Genomic DNA, 18,692 nt, shown 5'->3' with positions numbered 1-18,692 from the left:
ACTCGTTTAGTTCAGTTTAGTTTTGTGGTTTCACAACTGCTTTGCCTGATTTGATTCAGACTGTGGTGCTAACTTGTGTGGAGCCACAGAACAGTGAACAGTAAGTGTGAATAAGCCTATCAACATTACCATTCTGTAAATACTGATACTATTTTACCTTAATTTAGGATTATTTGCATCTTCATTATAATAATAGTATGTTATGTTGCAATTTTTAAATTAAGGAAATAAAACAATAAAATGTAACGATTGTTTTTAAGTCAAAACAACAAAAAAGATTTGTTAAATAGAGGGAAACAAAAAATATTTGAGCACAAACACAGCTTAAATAAAAACTTTGGCTGCTGTTTAAAATTTCATTAAAAAAAAAAAATAATAATATTAGCTTATTTTGGATTTGATGGCTCAATATATCTCATACATTGGGACAGGGTTACATGTACCACTGTGTAGCACTTCCACTTCTAAAACCTGTAGGACACCGGCCCTCGAGGCCTGTGTTTCGAGACCCCTGCTCTATTCTTTAGTTCCGAGGACATGACATCCATATTTTCCAGAAAGATCTCAAACCTTCTGACCATAGGATGACTTTTCACTTTCTCTGAGCTCATGCAATAATTTCCACGACAGAAACATGCCTGTTTTTCATGCACAGCTACCTGAGGCCTCAAATATCAAAGGCTTCCAAAATGGTTTTCAGCTTATACCTTGCCTCCAGGTGCTAAAAAATTTTCTGACGATAAATGATGAGACATTCAAAGCCTTAACATTTTATGTCAAGGAACATTATTTTAAAACTTCCACAATTTGTAGATGCAGTTTTTTTGCAGACTGGTGAATCTCTGCCTGTCTGTACTTGTTAGAAACTGTGCCTTTCTCTAAGATCTCTAAATAGTTAAAAGTCTCAGTTCAGCCATTTTGATATGTTTTCTATGTTCTGTTGCAAATAACATATGGGTTTATGTATAAATCAAAGCATTCTATTTATTTATATTTTCCACAGCTTGTGTGGAAAATATAAAGGTGTCTTTAGGTGTCTTTAGGCTGATTTTCAACCAGAGTAGCTTTAGAGTTCTGGAGCTACAAATAATAGAGTTATTAGTTAATTTAAGAAGAAAATTGCTGTTACTTTCTGCATTTATATATTTGTTTGTATCTGTATCTGTTTGTATCTTCTTCTTTTTTTTTTAAACAATCAGAGCCAAGTGCCAACTGATGCTGGGCAAAAGAGCTACATGAAACCTTAAAGCCACAGGTTGGAGTCTCCTGATCTAAGAGTTGGTTGGGAAGGAACTAGTTTACAGTTTTGTGCAGGTGTCTGAATATCCTTTTACCTCCCTCGTCTGTCCAAAGGAAATTTGATGCGATTATTTCAAAAAGGCACATTCAAGATAAACAAGGTGCTGGATGTTGCCCTGTCACCCACACATGTTCCCCAGGTGGAGGTAACATGAGCTTGTGTGCACACTGAAGCTTGTTGCCACTTTTGTGGTCAATCTCCTCTCTCACTCTCTCATGTGATGACACCTGCACTTGCGCAATATGTTGCTTCATACAGACTGTGGGATCATCATGGTCACATGCCTTAACCTTTGGTAGCAGTAGAGACTGACACATTACCTGAGAATTGTGACCTACTGCTCTTAAAACCTTAGGCATACCTATTTAGAACTCTACTGAGTCTCCCACAGGCCCATGTGAGTCCCAAGATTTCTTTCTACTCGGATCATATTTCTGTCCTACTAACACTTTGGTGTCCTCCTTTGAATCTTACACATGCAAGACATATTTGGGTTTGCTCTTTCTTAAAGTCGGGAAATAAATCCTCTTTATCACCTTCCATCTTCTTCAAGAGTGAGTCTTAAAGAAGTGAGTGAAGGTTTTCTCTTTCTGCAAACTGTGGTGTCAGCTCTGCTAGCTGGTTGGTCACTCTCGTAACGCTACAGAGCTCACTTAACTGGCTCAACATTTCTCTGACTGCTGCTGTCTTGCGTACATCCCACTTTACTTCAGTATTTGAGATTAACAATGAATCTATCATATCTAACATTTTTGTTTCATGAGTACTACAAGAATTTTCTGCCAATGACAGTGAGGGTTTAATCTGATCATTTTTATTAATGAACAAATTCACTTATTTAAAATAATCTGGGTGAGGGCCGGTCTGCCAAATAATGTGCTCCATCTGGTCCAGTTCAGGAGAGCTCAGTAGTCTCTTTCTGATCCTCCCTCAGATTAGCTGCTATATATGTGAGCATTTGTACTTTTAACCTCTTTGCTCTGTGTTGTTTCCTCTTTCAGACCAGAAAATCATCCCAGCGGAGTCTGGACAGAAGAGCATCAGTCTGCCATGTCGAGCTCCTAACAGCAATATCAGAGTTGTAGAGTGGAGCAGAGCTGACCTGGGAGAGAAATATGTGTTTGTGTACCGGGATGGTCAGTTTGTTCCAGATGACCAGCATCCATCTTTTAAGAACCGGGTGGATCTGCAGGACAGACAGATGAAGGATGGAGACGTGTCTTTGATTCTGAAGGATGTGACGACTGCTGATAGTGGGATGTACAAGTGTCGTGTCTTAATGGAGGAAACGGGATCGTGGGAGCACAGCAGCATCTACCTGAATGTTGATCCTCCAGGTGAGTGAGTAGAGTTGAGTGTGTGTGATCAGAGGTGAAGCTGCTTCCTGGTTGTTGATGTTTGTTTCTAAAGATGTTGTTGATGAGACTTTGTAGAAAGCAGCTGGTCTGAGTGATGTGATCAGAGTGCAGTAGATAATGTCTGACAGCAGTTTGAAGAGGAAATGGATTCTGTTCTGTTCTTCACTCATCACCTACCTGACAGCTGACACCTCACACCTGTTTCTCACCTGCAGGTCAGACAGGAGGACACACAGAGGAAGGAGTCAGTAGAGGACGTTTTGGAATGATAGCAGTGTTGGTTTTTGTTATAGTTGTTTTTGTTGCTGCTTTTTTGTTGATCTACAGAAGATGTAAACAACAGAGTGAGGACTCCCACTGTCATCCCGCTGAAGTGCAGATTGAAATGTCTAAGAGCTTTCTGAATTCTGGATCTACTGCTGATGAACACAGAGACAGAAGTGACTCGAAGGCAAACAACTGTCACCAACACTCCACAAGGATTCCTGATGTCACTGATGTCACTCTGACACATGAGAATGAACTAGTTTGTCCTCCTCCTTCTCAGGAAACAGCAGGACTGCTTGAGGAGAGAGACATCAGAGTGCAGTAGATAATGTCTGACAGCAGTTTGAAGAGGAAATGGATTCTGTAGCAATATACTTATATTCCACTTCATTTCATCACAGTGAAAAAAAACAGCAGCAGTACAGATACGTCTGAAAACTTGTGGAAATTCATCTGAAAATGTTACCAAAACAAACAGAATCAAGGTTCTTAGTTTACGTCTGCACCTGTCATGTGACCGCCTTAAATTTCCATCCAGTCATGGTGCACTACTCTCTGGAGCTTTACTTTGTGCAATTTTCACACATAACTGCCAACTCAAATATTATTGTGTTGTTTACAGATGTTTCAACAGTGTACGTACTCATAATGGACAATAATGGCACATTACCGTAATATCAGCTGACTGAGCCCAGCAAGTATTTATTTATGTTTAGCCATAAGGGGATGCTTTGAGTACATCTTTTTTTAATGTAGCTGGAAATGTAATTCTTAAAAGTGATTTGCTTCATGTCTGTAAAGCTTTTTTTTAATTCAATTTTACTGTTATTACTTTTATTATTATTATTATTACATATTTGTATTTTTCTGAAGGGTTTTTGTTTGTTCGTGATTTTTATGTATATGGAGGAAGTTATAGATCTAACTTAGTCTTAATAATACTATGACCAAGGTATTATTGTACATTTCAGGAATGCCACAGCAACATCAACACAGAGGTCATGGAGTTAGTCCCCAGTTTCAGATTCCCCAAACTGCACAACAACCTGGTACGACTGTAACATATCTGCGACTGGTGTGAAACTTAGCAAACCAGCAACCTGTGTTAGGACGCCTGTCAAAATGACTGCAAGCTATGAGTTATGAATAAGATGTAAAGGAAAAAAATCCACCACCCTCTGTTTTCAGAATGCTGAAGGAAGAAACTATCCACAGAGAACAAACCGTTTTTTCTTTTTTTAAATGTACTTTTAGGGATGTAATTGTGTATTAATTGAAGCTTTTCCAATGCATAAATATGAAATGTGTGTCCGACAGCTGATCTGGATGGTTTTTAGAAAACTAAAAATAAACACTGTTCTCTACCAGACCCTGACTGTGTTAGTGACGTTACTCTTTCTTTGCCACTTTTATTTATTTTTTCTCTCAGTAGGCTGTGTGAGGCTGCAGGTAATATTATAGTCATTGGATATGTTGCATACTGTAACATTAATGTAAAACACTTCAGATCTCCACGAGTCACATTAATTGCTGTCTGTCAGTTTGGTTTGTAACAGATTTGTAACTATCAATCTGCTAATAGCAGGAGGAATGTAAAGATATGCATGTTTGTGTCCACCCTGCTCTGTTTCATTAACATATCAGTATTATTGTGGAGCAGCAATATGTGTAGCTTGGCTCTGAATAATCAGGCAGGAATAATTCCGTCTGTCCAGGATTTACAGGACAGACAGAAGCCAAGTCTCATGTAATATAATTCATACATTTATGCTTTCATTTTAAATTAGTAATAAGAACGTTGAGTGCTACAAACATTGGCAAATGTATTTCTTTATATACAAAACATTGTCCTTTTTTTGTGCAATATTTTTCTTTATGCACTTGGACTCTTGTTACTATAAATGTACTTCTGTCCATCTGAGCCAAATAGTCGCTTCTGATTTCATCTTAAACTACTGAATCACGTTGAGACAAAGAAGATTGAAAAATGAAGAAAATATATTTAATTTTAATTCTTTTTTACCCTCCACTTTAAAGGTTATTTGTTAAAACGTTTTAAACTAAAACACATTTTTTCTGCTTCTTTGAATATAAGCTTAGAAAAAATAACACAGGTGTAAGCTAATGTCCTCAGGTCTGTTTGCTGGTGGAGACCAGAAACTGGGTTCCAGTGGTTGGACTGGTGAGTTTTGATACATGTATCAGACTACAGCAGGTAACATAATATTCACTAGCAGGGACCACTCCCTTGGTAACGATGAGCAATGAGGGATGAGGAAGTGTGATTAGTGCTGCAGTTTGGGGAAGGCCTTGAAGGGGACTGACGACGGCTCTCGGGCCAGGCAGAACCCCCAAAGACAGCATCCCCTGCAGGAGCAAAGACTGGGCATAACGGAGGTTTTGGAGAATGTTGTGAATGTATACCAGGTAGGCTTGTGATGACCATCGACCCAGGAGCTTGATTAAGTGGTCAGGGATTCCTTTGTGGGAGGCAGAAGTCGTGACGCCGGTGAGGAAGGGATGGCCAGGGAAGTGATTTGGAGGAATACCGGAAGACGAGGGCGCTTGGCGAAAGTGTGAGAGGAGCCATGTCCTGATTGGGGCGTGGCCAGATTCGGTGATGAACAGAGGATCTGAAGGTAAGGTGTGCATATATTTTCTGAGGTTGAGGTAAAGGGTTAGTGATTCAAAGGGTCTTAAAGGAGAGTTTATTTTGAAGTAGTATGTAGGCGTGGTGCTGCCCGATTGATTGATTTGCTTCGTTTGAGGATGAAAATGAAGCAGTCTTCGGAGACTGGGTGGATGACACTCATGCACGGGTGAAGAGTTGGATGGAACTTCGAGGATGAGGAGGTGAATTTGGAACAGTGTAAGCTGAAGAAGGCGAGTAGGAATGTGGCCTCGAGTGTGCGTGCCAGGAAGTAATCGCTATGCTTCAGCTGGAGGGTAGAGATGCAGCGATGTTGTAGATCTGAAGTTAGGGGTAAGCGGTGTAGGGTTGTGGCAGGTGACTGAGGCTGGAGACTGTTGATGAGTAGTGATATCTGGGGTGACGTAATGGTTGGGCATGGTGGACCTGTGAACAGTTTAGCGAAGAAATTGATGCCGCTGAAGTATGTCTTTATGGAGGGAATTTTGATGCTCAGGAACCGGAATGCATGAGATATGAAGCTGGAAACTGTTGTGATGTCGAGTGACGGAAAGGGCAGGTTGAAGTTGTGATGCGATGAACGGAACGTGTTCCGCAAGGTCCAATGGAGGACAATGTGCTTGCTGCAAGGCTATTTTATAATCGCTTCTTGGGAGATGCTGATGAGTTCTGCGATGCTGGGGTTTAGATCTCGAAAGACGTGGCTGAAAATGGAGGACCTGGGGTTGGAGCTGCCTCTGCGTAGGGCGCCAAGGCTCTGAATGTCTTCAGCCGTAATAGCCCCCAAAGTCGGCAGAAGGGGCGGCATCTGTGAAGAGCAGGACGTCGTCAAGGTGGGGCAGCTGATCGTTGTAGAAGAAGGTGATGCCGTTCCAGTTAGCGAGCAGAAGTTGCCAGAGACGCAGTTCAGGCCTGGGAGAGCTATGCAGCATGGCAGAGTCAAGGAGTGGTGGTTTGGATGCAGCGGGTGAAAGCAAGTGAGGGATAAGTTTAAGCATCCCAACGGGGAGAGCAGCCATCGTTTGAAGCAAGAGAGAGCGAGGAAGAAGTTTTGGAGGAGAAGGGTGATGCGATTAACCTTTTCGATCGGCAGGCGAGCCTGGAAACGTTAAGTGTCGAGGGTTATCCCAAGGAACTCCAGGGATGTTAAAGGTCCCCCGTTTTATCTTCAGATGAAGGGGTGCCGAGTTCGGAGAAGACTGACCTCGGAGTAGATAATCTGTGAGCTGGTGGTGACGTGGGAGGGGGTATGACTGGGAGCCATCAAGGGGGTGAAGCACCTATTTTTTTTTTTTTTTAAATGAGGCAACTTCTAGTGTGGGAATATGAATGGGGGTGGAGGCTGGTGGTGCCCAGCCTGCTAAATCATTACTTTTAGGGGTTGTCTTGTTGCCTCTTCATTGAACTTGTTAGCAGGTGAAAGTTATTAACAGTGGCTTCCTGGACAGATTAAAATCCATCACTGATGGCCTTAACTATCAGAGTTTACTCAGCTACAGGTCCACCCTGTATGGACTATGATGTAATGTGCACTGTAACTTTTGGGGCGCAGACATTCAGCAATATTATAACTAATCAATAAGCACTAAAAAAAGCTCAGACAAGGCAAATATGTATCTGGTATTTGTTAGCTGGATAAGCAGCTAGAATTAACCGTTAGTATGAGGTATTTAAAAAGAAAAACCAAACAGGCCAACGATCTTTAACTCTTTGCTTTTAAACCTCTCTACATTTAAAATCACAGCAGCTACTTTTCATTGTTTTTGCAGACCTGTTTGGCTAATAATAGTACTCATGTTGTGAGAACCTGTTTGCTTTGTGCTCTGTGGTGAAGTGTATCAGCCTGCACTGAAACAAGATGGCACCTATGTAATGCCCCAGCTCTCTGTGGTCACTCTGTGGGTCAAAGCAGAGACACTGAGGAGAGAAAACTGTGCAGTTTCTGTGGTTTATAAACGTTTTCACATACCCTCTTCATAACGTTGCATAAAAGAATATAATCAAATGTTTTGCCATAGCTGTATTGCAGTGGTGTGTGGTGATCTTTATAGGAAGCCCAGCAGAGACAACAGCATCCTCCAAATACACCGTTCTTCCTCCACTGTTTAACACAGTGGTTCCCAAACTTTTTTTGTTAGGCCCCACTTTGTTTTACAAGAAAAATCTTTGCGCCCCCCACCCCACCACCTAACCCCTGCCCCCGCACGAACACATCCTCCAACCACAAACACCTATATTTTGTTTTCAAATTCGATTGTGGTTTATATCACACCTCAAACATTTAGTAAACAATTAAACAAATAAAAGTAAACTGCAATATTTTACAGGTAGCAATAAAATAAACTACTAACTTATTTACGCTACGTCCACACCTTCACGGGTATTTTTGAAAACGCAGCTGTTTCTATGCGTTTGGACCTTTCATCCGCACATAAACTGCTTTTCGAATCACCGAAAATGGAGATCTTTTAAAACTTCGTTTTTTTGCATTTACATGTGGACGAGGAATACAGAGTTCGTCATGCAACATCAAAGGTATATTCCTCTTTTCACGTCACACTGTGCGCCACGTTATTGTTTACATGAGATGAATTTCTACAATGGCAGATAGAGACAAAATACTGTTAAACTTACTATCTTCAGGTTTTACACGCTTACATATACACATGCAGCTACTGTCCCTCCATTTAGAAAGGCAGAGGTGTCACGGTGTAATTATTTGTGTAGTTTTGTAATAATATTCAACTTTGCTATCAATACATTTTTCAAAAAATGCCTCTCTGTGCAAAATGGGTACAAACACATAAACAACTGTAGGATACTGTTTGTCCGTGATTTGAACCAGGGGAACATATTACAGCAGGATCAGCCTGATGTTATTTGTATCCCACTGTAACTTTACTGTATAAAGAGCTAACATCTCCAAAATGTCAGGAGTAGTTAGTCATTACAACAAGTGTTTGTGAACTAAAAATCAAGAATGTGGGATTCTGTTTGTCCGTGATTTGGAGAGCCCAGTACAGGTGAAGCCAAAGAGAAGAGGTGCTTCACCATATTTTGTAGTCTTTGGCTTGGAAGGAAATTGGTTTGGAAACATATTTGGCAATGCTTCATCTCCTGCTTTGCGTTTGTGTGGTAGCCCCATCAAAAACATGTCAATTATGCTAGCAGTGTCCAAGTATGCATTCTTTTTCTATTTTTTTTATTTTCATACCGTGCCCCCCTGCAATGGTTTTGCACCCTCCCTAGGGGGCGGGCCCCACACTTTGGGAACCTCTGGTTTAACACAAATTGGACCAGATTAAAACATAGCCAATTTGTTCTCTGTCATATATTGGATATATTTGCTCACAGCTGATGCCTTCAATGTAGTGGTCCAACACATTCAGGTGGCATATGAATGACTCCTGCTTTTATTCCAGTGTCAGAAAGTACATCCAGGATAAAACTGCCAAAGACTCTGCTGTGGGGCAACCATTCTGCTATCATTCACTCTTCACTCACCACCGGCATCGTTCCTTTCTTTCTCAAGATTTCTTTAGTCACTCCAGTGCTGAAAAAAACCTTCCTTAGATCTTAACAACTTTAACAACCTCTGTCTGATTTCTAATCTAATCTTTCATCTCTAAAATACCTGAAAAAGTAGTTGCAGCTCAACTTCATTCACACCTGGTCAATAATAACATCTATGAGAGATTTCAATCTGATTTTCACTGATGTCACAGTACAGAAAAACTGCTTTACTTAAAGTCACTAATGATCTTTTACTCAAAGCTGACTCTGGTCTTCTCACCATTCTCGTCTATCCTCTCACTCCATCCTTCTAGCCTGGATTCAATCATATCTCCTTGACCGCTCCCAGTTTATCCAACTGAAATCACTCCGCTCTCGTCTCTCCCCAGTCACTTCTGGTGTACCCCAAGGTTCAGTCTTAAGCCCTCTTCTCTTCATAATTTACATCCTCCATCTTGGTACCATTTTCCATAAATTTGATCTTCATTTTCAGTGTTTTGCCAATGACACACCTAGTTATATCTCTCATGCAGACCTGATTCCTCCTACCTTCTTCTTTTACAGAATGCTTATCTGAATTAAAATCCTGGTTCAGCTCTAATTTCCTTAAGCTTAATGAGGATAAAACTGAAATCCTCCTCATTAGCACTAAATCCAACCTTTCGAAGGTCCCGCTCCCTCCAAGGCTCAGGGCCGTAACAAAGGCAAACCATTTCTCACTCACTATTGATAACTCCACAGTTATCACCTCAGGTTAAGAGCCTCACTGTCATCCTAGACAGTTCACTATCCTTTAAATCTCACATCAATAATCTCACCCGTTCTGCACATTTCTATCTATGCAACAATAACAGATTACGTCCTTCTCTTTGCACCTAGTCTACGTCCATTCTTCTGCGCAGTCTCGTTACCTCCCGCATTGACTATTGTAATTCTCTCTTGCATGGTCTCCCCCAAAAATCCCTCCATAAGCATCTACTGGTTCAAACCTCTGCTGCCCGTATTATTACCAGAACCCCCTCCTACCAGCACATCACCCCTGTTCTCCAGGAATTTCACTGGCTCCCTTCTGCTCACCTTCAAGGACCTTAAGGACCATAACCTTACTCCTCCTTACCTTTCTGACCTGTTAAGCCCTATCTCTTCCACCCGCTCACTTTGATCTTCTTTTTCTACCAACTTTCTGTGACTTCCTTTTGCCTCAGCAGCATGGAAAACAGAGCTTTTAGCTGCTCTGCTCCCAGGCTGTGGAACTCTCTACCCCCAAATATAAGAAACATTGGTTCTCTCCCCCAGTTTAAATCTCAACTCAAAACCCATCTATTCAAATCTGCACATTCATTGTGAACATTTTCACTTTTGTTTATTTTACCTTGTCCTTTTGTTTTCTTCTTTTTCTTTGTTGTCATTGTTCTATTATGTATTTTATTCTATTGTCAAGTGTCCTTGGGTGTCCTGAAAGGCGCTTTCAAATAAAATGTATTATTATTATTACCTGCTGTGGCATCACCTTGGGGCAAAGGAGATGAACAAATATTATTAGTTTTACAAGTAAAGTAATACTAATTACAATACTAAATATTGGGTGACAATGCCATACTACACATAATATCGTATTAATAGCAAATCATAGATAAAATATCAAATCCTCTAAAAATCTAAGGTAAGAAATTTCCTTAACCACCTCAGCTGGCTTCTTTCAGAGGAGTAACAGCTCTACTCTTCACCCTGTCTCTAGACCGGAGGCCAGCCACCTTTCACAGAAAGCTCATTTCCCATGATTGTATCCGTGTTCTCATTCTTTCAGTCATGACCATAAATTGGCTGTTGAATTGACAGCCTCACTTTGACTCAGCTCTCTCTACACCACAATGGATGGGTGCAACAGCCGCATCACTGCAGCTAGGGTGCCAATCTGTCCATCAATCCAAGACCCTCAGATATCTACATTTCTGCACCTGGGCCAGTAACTAACTCTTGAGTGAGCACTGTACCAGTGGTAGAGTGCTCACTTTTTTCCTTCCCGTACCTTGGCAGAGACATTCCTGGGAAGCCCAAAGACAGTGAGCAGTCTATACTGGAGCACAACCTCTGGTCCCTCTTCTTAAAAATGAGAACCACTACCCCAGTCTGCCAGGCTGAAAGCACTGCCTCAGATCTCCATGTGATGTTGCAGAGGTGTGTTAACCAAGATCGCTCTACAACATTTGGAGCCTTAATTAATTTAGGGTTAATTAATTCATCCACCTCAGGGGCCCTAATTCTAAGGCTTGTGCTAGCCTCCAAAAAGCTGGATACCGTTTACATACAATTGCATTGCCATTATAATATATAAAGAAATAAGTTTACGTGGAGGTGAAGTGGAGAGCAAGTTAATAATTTGAACCGAACTGAAAATTGACTGATTATATGCAGGTGGTCTATTTAAACATTTGTATATATTATAGTTATATTCATGTTGGTGGCATTTAAGCAAATAGAAATCTTTTCAAAAAAACAATCTGTGTTTCACAGCAGAAATGTAGTCATGCAACTTCCTGTGGAGAGGAGAGGAACTGCTCTCTTCAGTTGAGGTGGAAACAAAGGATTAGAAAAAAAGCAGGAGGAGAAAGACACAATGAGTGTTATTGTGCATTTATGGTTTCCTAAAATAATCAGAAAATTAGTTCCAGACTGAAAAACATGACTTGAAGTTTTCTCAAGTTAGAACAAAAACTGTGAATGTTGTTTTGGTCCATTTTGGTACTCAAGCTTGTGACATCATCCAGAAAGAAGCATGATGGATAACATAAAATCTTTGGTTCATGGTCTTCCTGTCAGCAGTCTTCATTTTAGAGAAAAACTCATTGATTAGGACATACAGTCCTGATCAAAAGTTTGACACCACTTGAAAAATGGCAAAAAAAAATTTAATTTTGCATGTTGGGAAGACTCCATCTAGGAAACATTTGGTCCCTATGGGTGTGAAACTTTATTAACCATCAATAATAACCTCATATCAAAGTGAAATGAAATTAAACAACAAATGTGAACAGTTCTTGAAACGGTTAAAGTGAAGTAACAGACAGATGAAGGAAAAGTTAAATAAAACATCACAGATAAGAGAAAACATCTACCGTTTTAAATGAAACCAAATAATTATTTCCCTAAATATCAGATCAATTTGTCACTCATAGTTGATCAGTGGATCTTGTACAATACTAGATTAGTGATTGTCTATCATCCAAAAATTTGATTCACATCCAGATCATCACATACAGTGTCAGTGTCTGCAATTATACTGTAACAGCTGATTTCTACATTTGTGGTGTTCAAACCTCAAAGAAGAACTTGGATCTTACTGAAACAGTCATTGATTTTGATATTGTAACAAAGGCAAAACTAAATTTATGAATTTATGTAACTGAATTTTTATTCTTAAAAGATGTAGATTTCATCAAAACACTGAAAGTGAGCATTTGGTGCCACTAAAAGAAGGCATACCTAAATGCCCTCACAAAAATACACACAATAAAACCAGCTTAATTACAGTCTGTCCTTTAAATTTTATTGTTACATTTGAAATATAAGTCACAAAATGGAGACAGAAGTGTAATATAGTGCAGGCCTTTTGACAGTCAGACTTTTCACTTACAGGAAAAGAAATGTAAAGATAATAATTTTAAAATGACTAAAAAATGTGCAGCCAAATTAAAACACACTCAATTATCAGACAGTTTCAAAGTAGCTGGTTTAGACTGTTGTTCTGCTCATGTTATTTATTCAGTCTCTTAAGCTCCGGCTGATAGAAACTACTCTGACTGGTGTTAGTAATCCATTGTTAGCCATCTTTGATTTGAAATGCTGAATGACTCTGTGAAGCTACATTGGATTCTTTCTCTATTTTTAACTAGACCTCTGATCACACACTCAACTCTACTCACTCACCTAGAGGATCAACTCTCAGGTAGATGATGCTGATGAGCTTCATACGATCTCCAATTTCCTGGACGACATGTACACGACATGTACACATGTACACGACCAGTTGTACTGAAGTGGTCGTGAACTGAATGTTCACTTAGACTCATCGATAAAGTGATTACAGTTGTGGTCGAAGGTTAGTTTTTTTGGCCATAACTCGAACATAACTGAATTGAACTGTTATTTCTATTCTTGGATGGATTTATTAAAAATGTTTTTCTCATATAGTAAAGCAGCGTTTAAGTCCATCTTGCATGATTCCCAGGCTCCTCTTCTTAGCTTATAAATGTAACACTGATATCAGATCTGTGCTTGCCATCAGCGGATATTTAAAGCCAAGATAAGTCACGTGAAGCGTGAGACGACCGAAACGGATCCATTGCGGTCAGTCTCTATTTTCTCTATTTTAAAACTTAGGTTTCATTTAACCCTTGTAATATCCTCGGGATTCACATACACTTGTTTGCCATATTTTGACCCGAGGACAACACAAAGGTAGTGTGAGAAGGATATAATATGTTCTCTGTTTTCCACAGAAGGTTCAGGTGTCCCGTCCCGGAGACCTACATCTGAAATGTCCGCTGGAACATCTTCATCGCTCATATGGATTCTGCTGTCAGACTGCCTCCTCGTTTCGATCTGTGCAGGTGAGACTTACCTGTTAAACCAAATAGCCTTTCTTCTCAGTGTAGGAGTGCAGAGGGGAAAGGCTGAGGCAGTTTGTGGCTACTTAACTCGGTTTGTTACGCGTTACTGGAAACGTGTTTGTGTTTAGTTTCTTCTTTTAACACTGCGACATAAGGAGTTAATTAGCAGACTAAATGTGGTATTAAAAATTTACGATTATTTTTTTTTTTTTGTCTTGATTTTATTAAGTCTTGCAGTTTATTAAGTGCATCACACATGATTTCCGCCTCACAGTGCTGCCCGCTTCCGTGTTGGGACTCTCATATATAATAAGCTATAGTGGTGGGTGGATCGATCCAAATAGCGATTATATCGATACCAAGTTGGCATCGGTATCGGATCAATACCAGCCTGTTGAAATCGATTCTTTACTTCAAGTTCTGCTTTTGTTTGCAATGCTGTGCTTTTGGCAAAGACAACAACCAGGTCTCCGGACTCGCCGCTCCTGTGTCAGCGCAGAGCAGGCACAATTTGCTCCCCCTCCCACCTCTTGTGTTTAGATGGTGCGCTGTCAAATGACGTCACTTAGACGCTTTGGGGGTTGTTAAGTTGTTTACATATTATTTATATTTTTACCAGCTGTTATTGTTGTTGAGAATTTTAATTGTAAATTTTGTATTATGGTTTCTCAACAGTACTTGTTTTAATTTGTTTACTGGTTTGCACACTTTGTAATATTTTGTTTTTGTTTTAAAAAAAACAGATTACTAAACCACCACGGCAGACCCAATGGCATTTTCATGCTTCGCAGCCTCATTTATTCTTACAATAATCACACGGTTGCTGTAGCAGTATATTGAATGTACTGCTACAGCAACCGTGTATTGCAAGGCGGAAAAAAAATTAGATATGGACAGAAAGACAAAACGAGGAAGTCCTATGTGAGCATTTTAGTTCAAGGATCATATTTGATTCTTGAGCTAAAATGCTGTTGTTTTACACATCACCACCAACAACAACAACGCAGAACACGAGGTTGTTTGCAACCAGCAGGCGTGGAAGTGAGCCGGGGCTCACAGGCAGCTGGGCAGGCGGCCGGCAAGCAGGACCACGCAGCGTGCTGGCCTCTGTTGGAAGAGAGGCTGGACCGGACAGCACGCCCCCCTCGGGCGTGGCAGGACCCCCGCGCACCTCCGTCTCCAGCTTGGAAGGTCCCACTGACGCGCCAGCCTCCGGCTCACCCCGAACCGGTCCTTCCCGTACGCTGTCCACCCTTACAATAATCACACGATGTCTCTAACAGTACATTCAATGGCTGCAGCTCGCCCGTTGCCAGCCGCACACATCACCAACAACAACAACACAAGCAGAGCGTATGTTTTAAGCCAAGTCATTTTCTAGTTTCGAGTTGAGTGAGTAAGGAGTATGGAGAGAGAGAGAGGGGTTGTACAAGAACAGGAAGAATGAGGGAGCAGATGGTGAAGTTAGGTGGAAAAAGAAGTAATTTTTCACAAAGTAGTTTTTCATGTATTTCATGAATGCTTTGCGTGATTTCCAGTAGCACACCGAAGAAAATGTAAGTGAATATTCTAAACAGAGCATGTTGACATGAATAGCAGCATTTTACAGGATTCATAACTCTCAAGATTAAATTATTTATTTATTTATTTATCAAAGATACATAATTACACATTGATACAATGAACAAGGTGTCTATAAAAATTACACATGGTGTAAGAAAAACATTATAACATACAAATCATTGTTTTATGATACTCTGACATAGTTTTAAAAGCATAAGAATAAAAGATTTAAAAAATCATGTTCTTTGATGTTCACATTACATGTATCACATTTTTTAAAGCATAACGTAGGGAGCAGAGTGTTCACAAAAACAGTTTTACAGGACTTACACGCGATTACTTTTTCCACAGTGCTTGTATGCCTCTTGCAAAACTATGCACTTTTCACCATAAGACACAATACCTCACGATTATCTAAGACCAGCCATGAAATGTCCGTCGCTTCATTACAATCATTTGTCCCCGCTGCTGCCCTCAGATCCAGTCTTCCGTACTGGGGGTAAAATGGCTTTTTTGGTAAACAATATCTCAAATATCTCAAAAAGCGATGTTGGTGAGGGGACCAGAAACACTGGGTTGCAGAGCAGTTGGTAAGGACTTGTATATTTCAGGAGAGTCTGCAAAAGCTGTTTTCTTCGTGCTCCTGATTGGATATGTGGAGCCCGGCTCTGATATCTCACTGGTGGCAGCTAAAGGTAGGCACGGCTTGGAGGCGGAGTTGGTCTCGAGCACAATCTTTCAAACGAGCCTCACGGCATTTCCAACACGTTCTCACTCCCAACTCGTCAAATGTGTGACGCATGGTCAGGCTCCCTCTGCTTCACTTATCGACGCGCAGGGTACCCCCCTGGCGTCGAGAATTGACGTGCAGGGTCTTCCTATTGAATACTATACTGCTCCCTAATCGTTGTTTATTGACGACAAGAGATTTCCGCGGAAGAGCCTGTTGTTCGTATATTTATACATTTCCGAAATCACATTGTAGTGACGTGTACTGAACACAATATATTATATAATGTAAGCAACTACCTGAGAAACAGCAGATACAGCAGATAAATAAATTATAGGCCATTACTTTTGTATCGTTTATTGCATTTATGGAGGGAGAGGTGTATGCTGGGTAATGGCACAGCTAGCGACCGGGTGACTTTATTCACCTGCTTCGGCTGTTATCAGTCCATACAATGGGCGTTATTAGCAGAAATCAGTCCCATAGATATGGGCCATCCACCTGCTAGATTGTTCAGAAGGTTGTTATCATCCATCCAGATGGAGGATCACTAACAGGAGCGTGGGAAGACTCCAGAATCCACTCTGGCTGGAATCCGGTGGATACAGCAGTGTTACAGGTAAGACCATTTAAACGGACAGCATTTATAGAATGACTATTAAAAGTCAGCGAGTGTCAATAATGTTAATGTGGTTATGTTAGTAATACACCGAGTGCTAATATAACAGCTTTAAGATGCATTTGTAGATATTATTACGTGTTTTACCGTCTTTATGGTGCTAGCTTAAAGTTACGGTGTAAACGTTAGCTTATATTGTAGTAAAGCTGTTACTGTTTAAACGATGTTAGCACAGAAATATTAGCTTCTGTCATGACTGATGAAGTTACTAATTAATAAAGTTTCCATTAAAGTGATTAATCGCAGCCACAGATTGACAGTAAAGATCCAGATTAGCTTCAATGCATCTGTAATAAATATGTGCAAGTTTCAGTGCTTCGTTGATACGTATACTGACCCAGGGTCAGTGTAAAATACAATCCTAGCTGTGTGAACAAAGCCTGGCTCCTTTAATCCTGCATGACAAACCTCAGGATGCAGGTTATTATTACTCTTTCCTGCTGGCACACCTGTCACACCTGAGAGTCAGCTAGAAACTTACAGTGACGTGGAAAATCATGCAAAGACTGCCAGACTCTGTAATACTGTAAATGATGTGTGACTCAGGTTAACAGTAAACTTTAAACAGTACCTCTGTGTCTCTGTGTGTGCTGAACATTTAGGATTGAGTCAGGCTGCATTGACTGTGGGACTTTTCTGTGTTAAAAGCAGGTTGAAGACGGCTCAGAAACATTTGAAGATTAAAATTTAGCATTATGGCGGCTGGTGGTTTGTAAAGCCTCTACTCAGCTGTATTTTTGTTACTAATTTATGTTTGTTGTTGTTTAACACAGATTTCAGAAGAGCAAAGATGAGCACTGTTGCTTAATCCTTAATAGTTTAACTGGATTGGAAATCAAAAAAATCCAGATTCTTCTTCCACAGAAGTTTCATTTGTCAGTGTGGGACTGCTGAGTCACCTGAAGAACTCATTTCATTCTCCACGATGTTGATTTACAGAAATGTTTCACAGGAGCTGATTCCTCCCAAAGGGTGAACTAGTGTGTTTCCATAGATTATCTCTGTATGAATGTACTTCTTAAATGAAGGCAAGTGTTTGTCCTTTTTTGTTCCTCAGGTACAGTACGTGATATTAAGGGCAGGCGGTCATCACTGGGGGAAGAAAAGAAGCAGACGTACTTCCAAGAGGGAGCTGCAGTGAGGACACAGCCTGGTCACTAAGGTCAGAGGTCAGAATCTGAAACAGCTCAGGTTTATATTCAAGGGGTTATAAAAAAAATTGAAATGTATTTATAAAGAAACCTTTAAATAATATTTCACATAATAGTCATAATTATGATTATTATTAGAAATATCAAACATTTAAGTGGATTTTCTGTTACACGTATTGTCTTACCCCTGCGATAACTGGCAGCTTGTCTTTGTCCTGTATCAGCTGGGATAGGCTTCATCCTCCCGCGACCTTGAATTGGATACATGAATTATATTGAATTGCATTCCAATTATGTAATCTGATCATTTACAAACTCAAGGTATCCAATCAAAATGTAAGTAATAATGTTAAAAATGGGAAAGCAGAAATAAGTGTGACATGAATGTAAATGTGTTAGCTGACATAGAGGACAGCTACATGTAGTCTGAAAAACCTTTGTTGTCAAGTTTGCAGGTCCATCAGCACGAGACATTCTTACATAGAAGAGTCTGTTAAAGTCTCTAACTCAGTGAAGCATTATTGGTCCCGTCTGTTTGGATAAATATAGTAAACTGATGTATGTCCATTTATTGACACATTTTCTCAAGTGCTTATCCAGTTCAGGATCACAGTGGAGCTGCAGCTGGATATGTTCAGTAAAGAAAACTTACAAAGGTTAACAATAAACCTGCATCTCTGTATGCTGTTGTCCACAGGATGAGAAAACTGGAAGACTGTGGAACATGTTAATAAATGTTTGTGTTTATCCCTGTGTCTTTCACAGGAGGCGCTGAAAGGTTTCCCTAATAGTTCCTGGTGAATCAAAGCAGAACCATAAAGGTTGCTGGACTGCATGATGGCCTTACCCCTGAGCAGTCATCCTGTTAAAA

At 40.3% G+C, this 18,692-nt stretch overlaps 1 protein-coding gene across 1 annotated transcript in view; it reads left to right on the top strand.

Annotated features, from left to right (window-relative positions):
- Positions 1–2,645, top strand: part of LOC134623861 (coxsackievirus and adenovirus receptor homolog) — a 43,033-nt gene extending 40,388 nt beyond the window's left edge. The window contains exon 3 of the mRNA XM_063468869.1: positions 2,302–2,645. Within this exon, the coding sequence (XP_063324939.1) occupies positions 2,302–2,645 (344 nt within the window). The remainder of the gene's footprint in view (positions 1–2,301) is intronic.
- The last annotated feature ends 16,047 nt before the right edge of the window (positions 2,646–18,692 follow it).

The sequence above is a fragment of the Pelmatolapia mariae genome, linkage group LG3_W (assembly GCF_036321145.2).
Source record: "Pelmatolapia mariae isolate MD_Pm_ZW linkage group LG3_W, Pm_UMD_F_2, whole genome shotgun sequence".
In the NCBI taxonomy this organism is placed as follows: Eukaryota; Metazoa; Chordata; class Actinopteri; order Cichliformes; family Cichlidae; genus Pelmatolapia; species Pelmatolapia mariae.
Note: the sequence above shows the minus strand (reverse complement) of the source record. Positions and strands in the feature narration are given on the sequence as shown.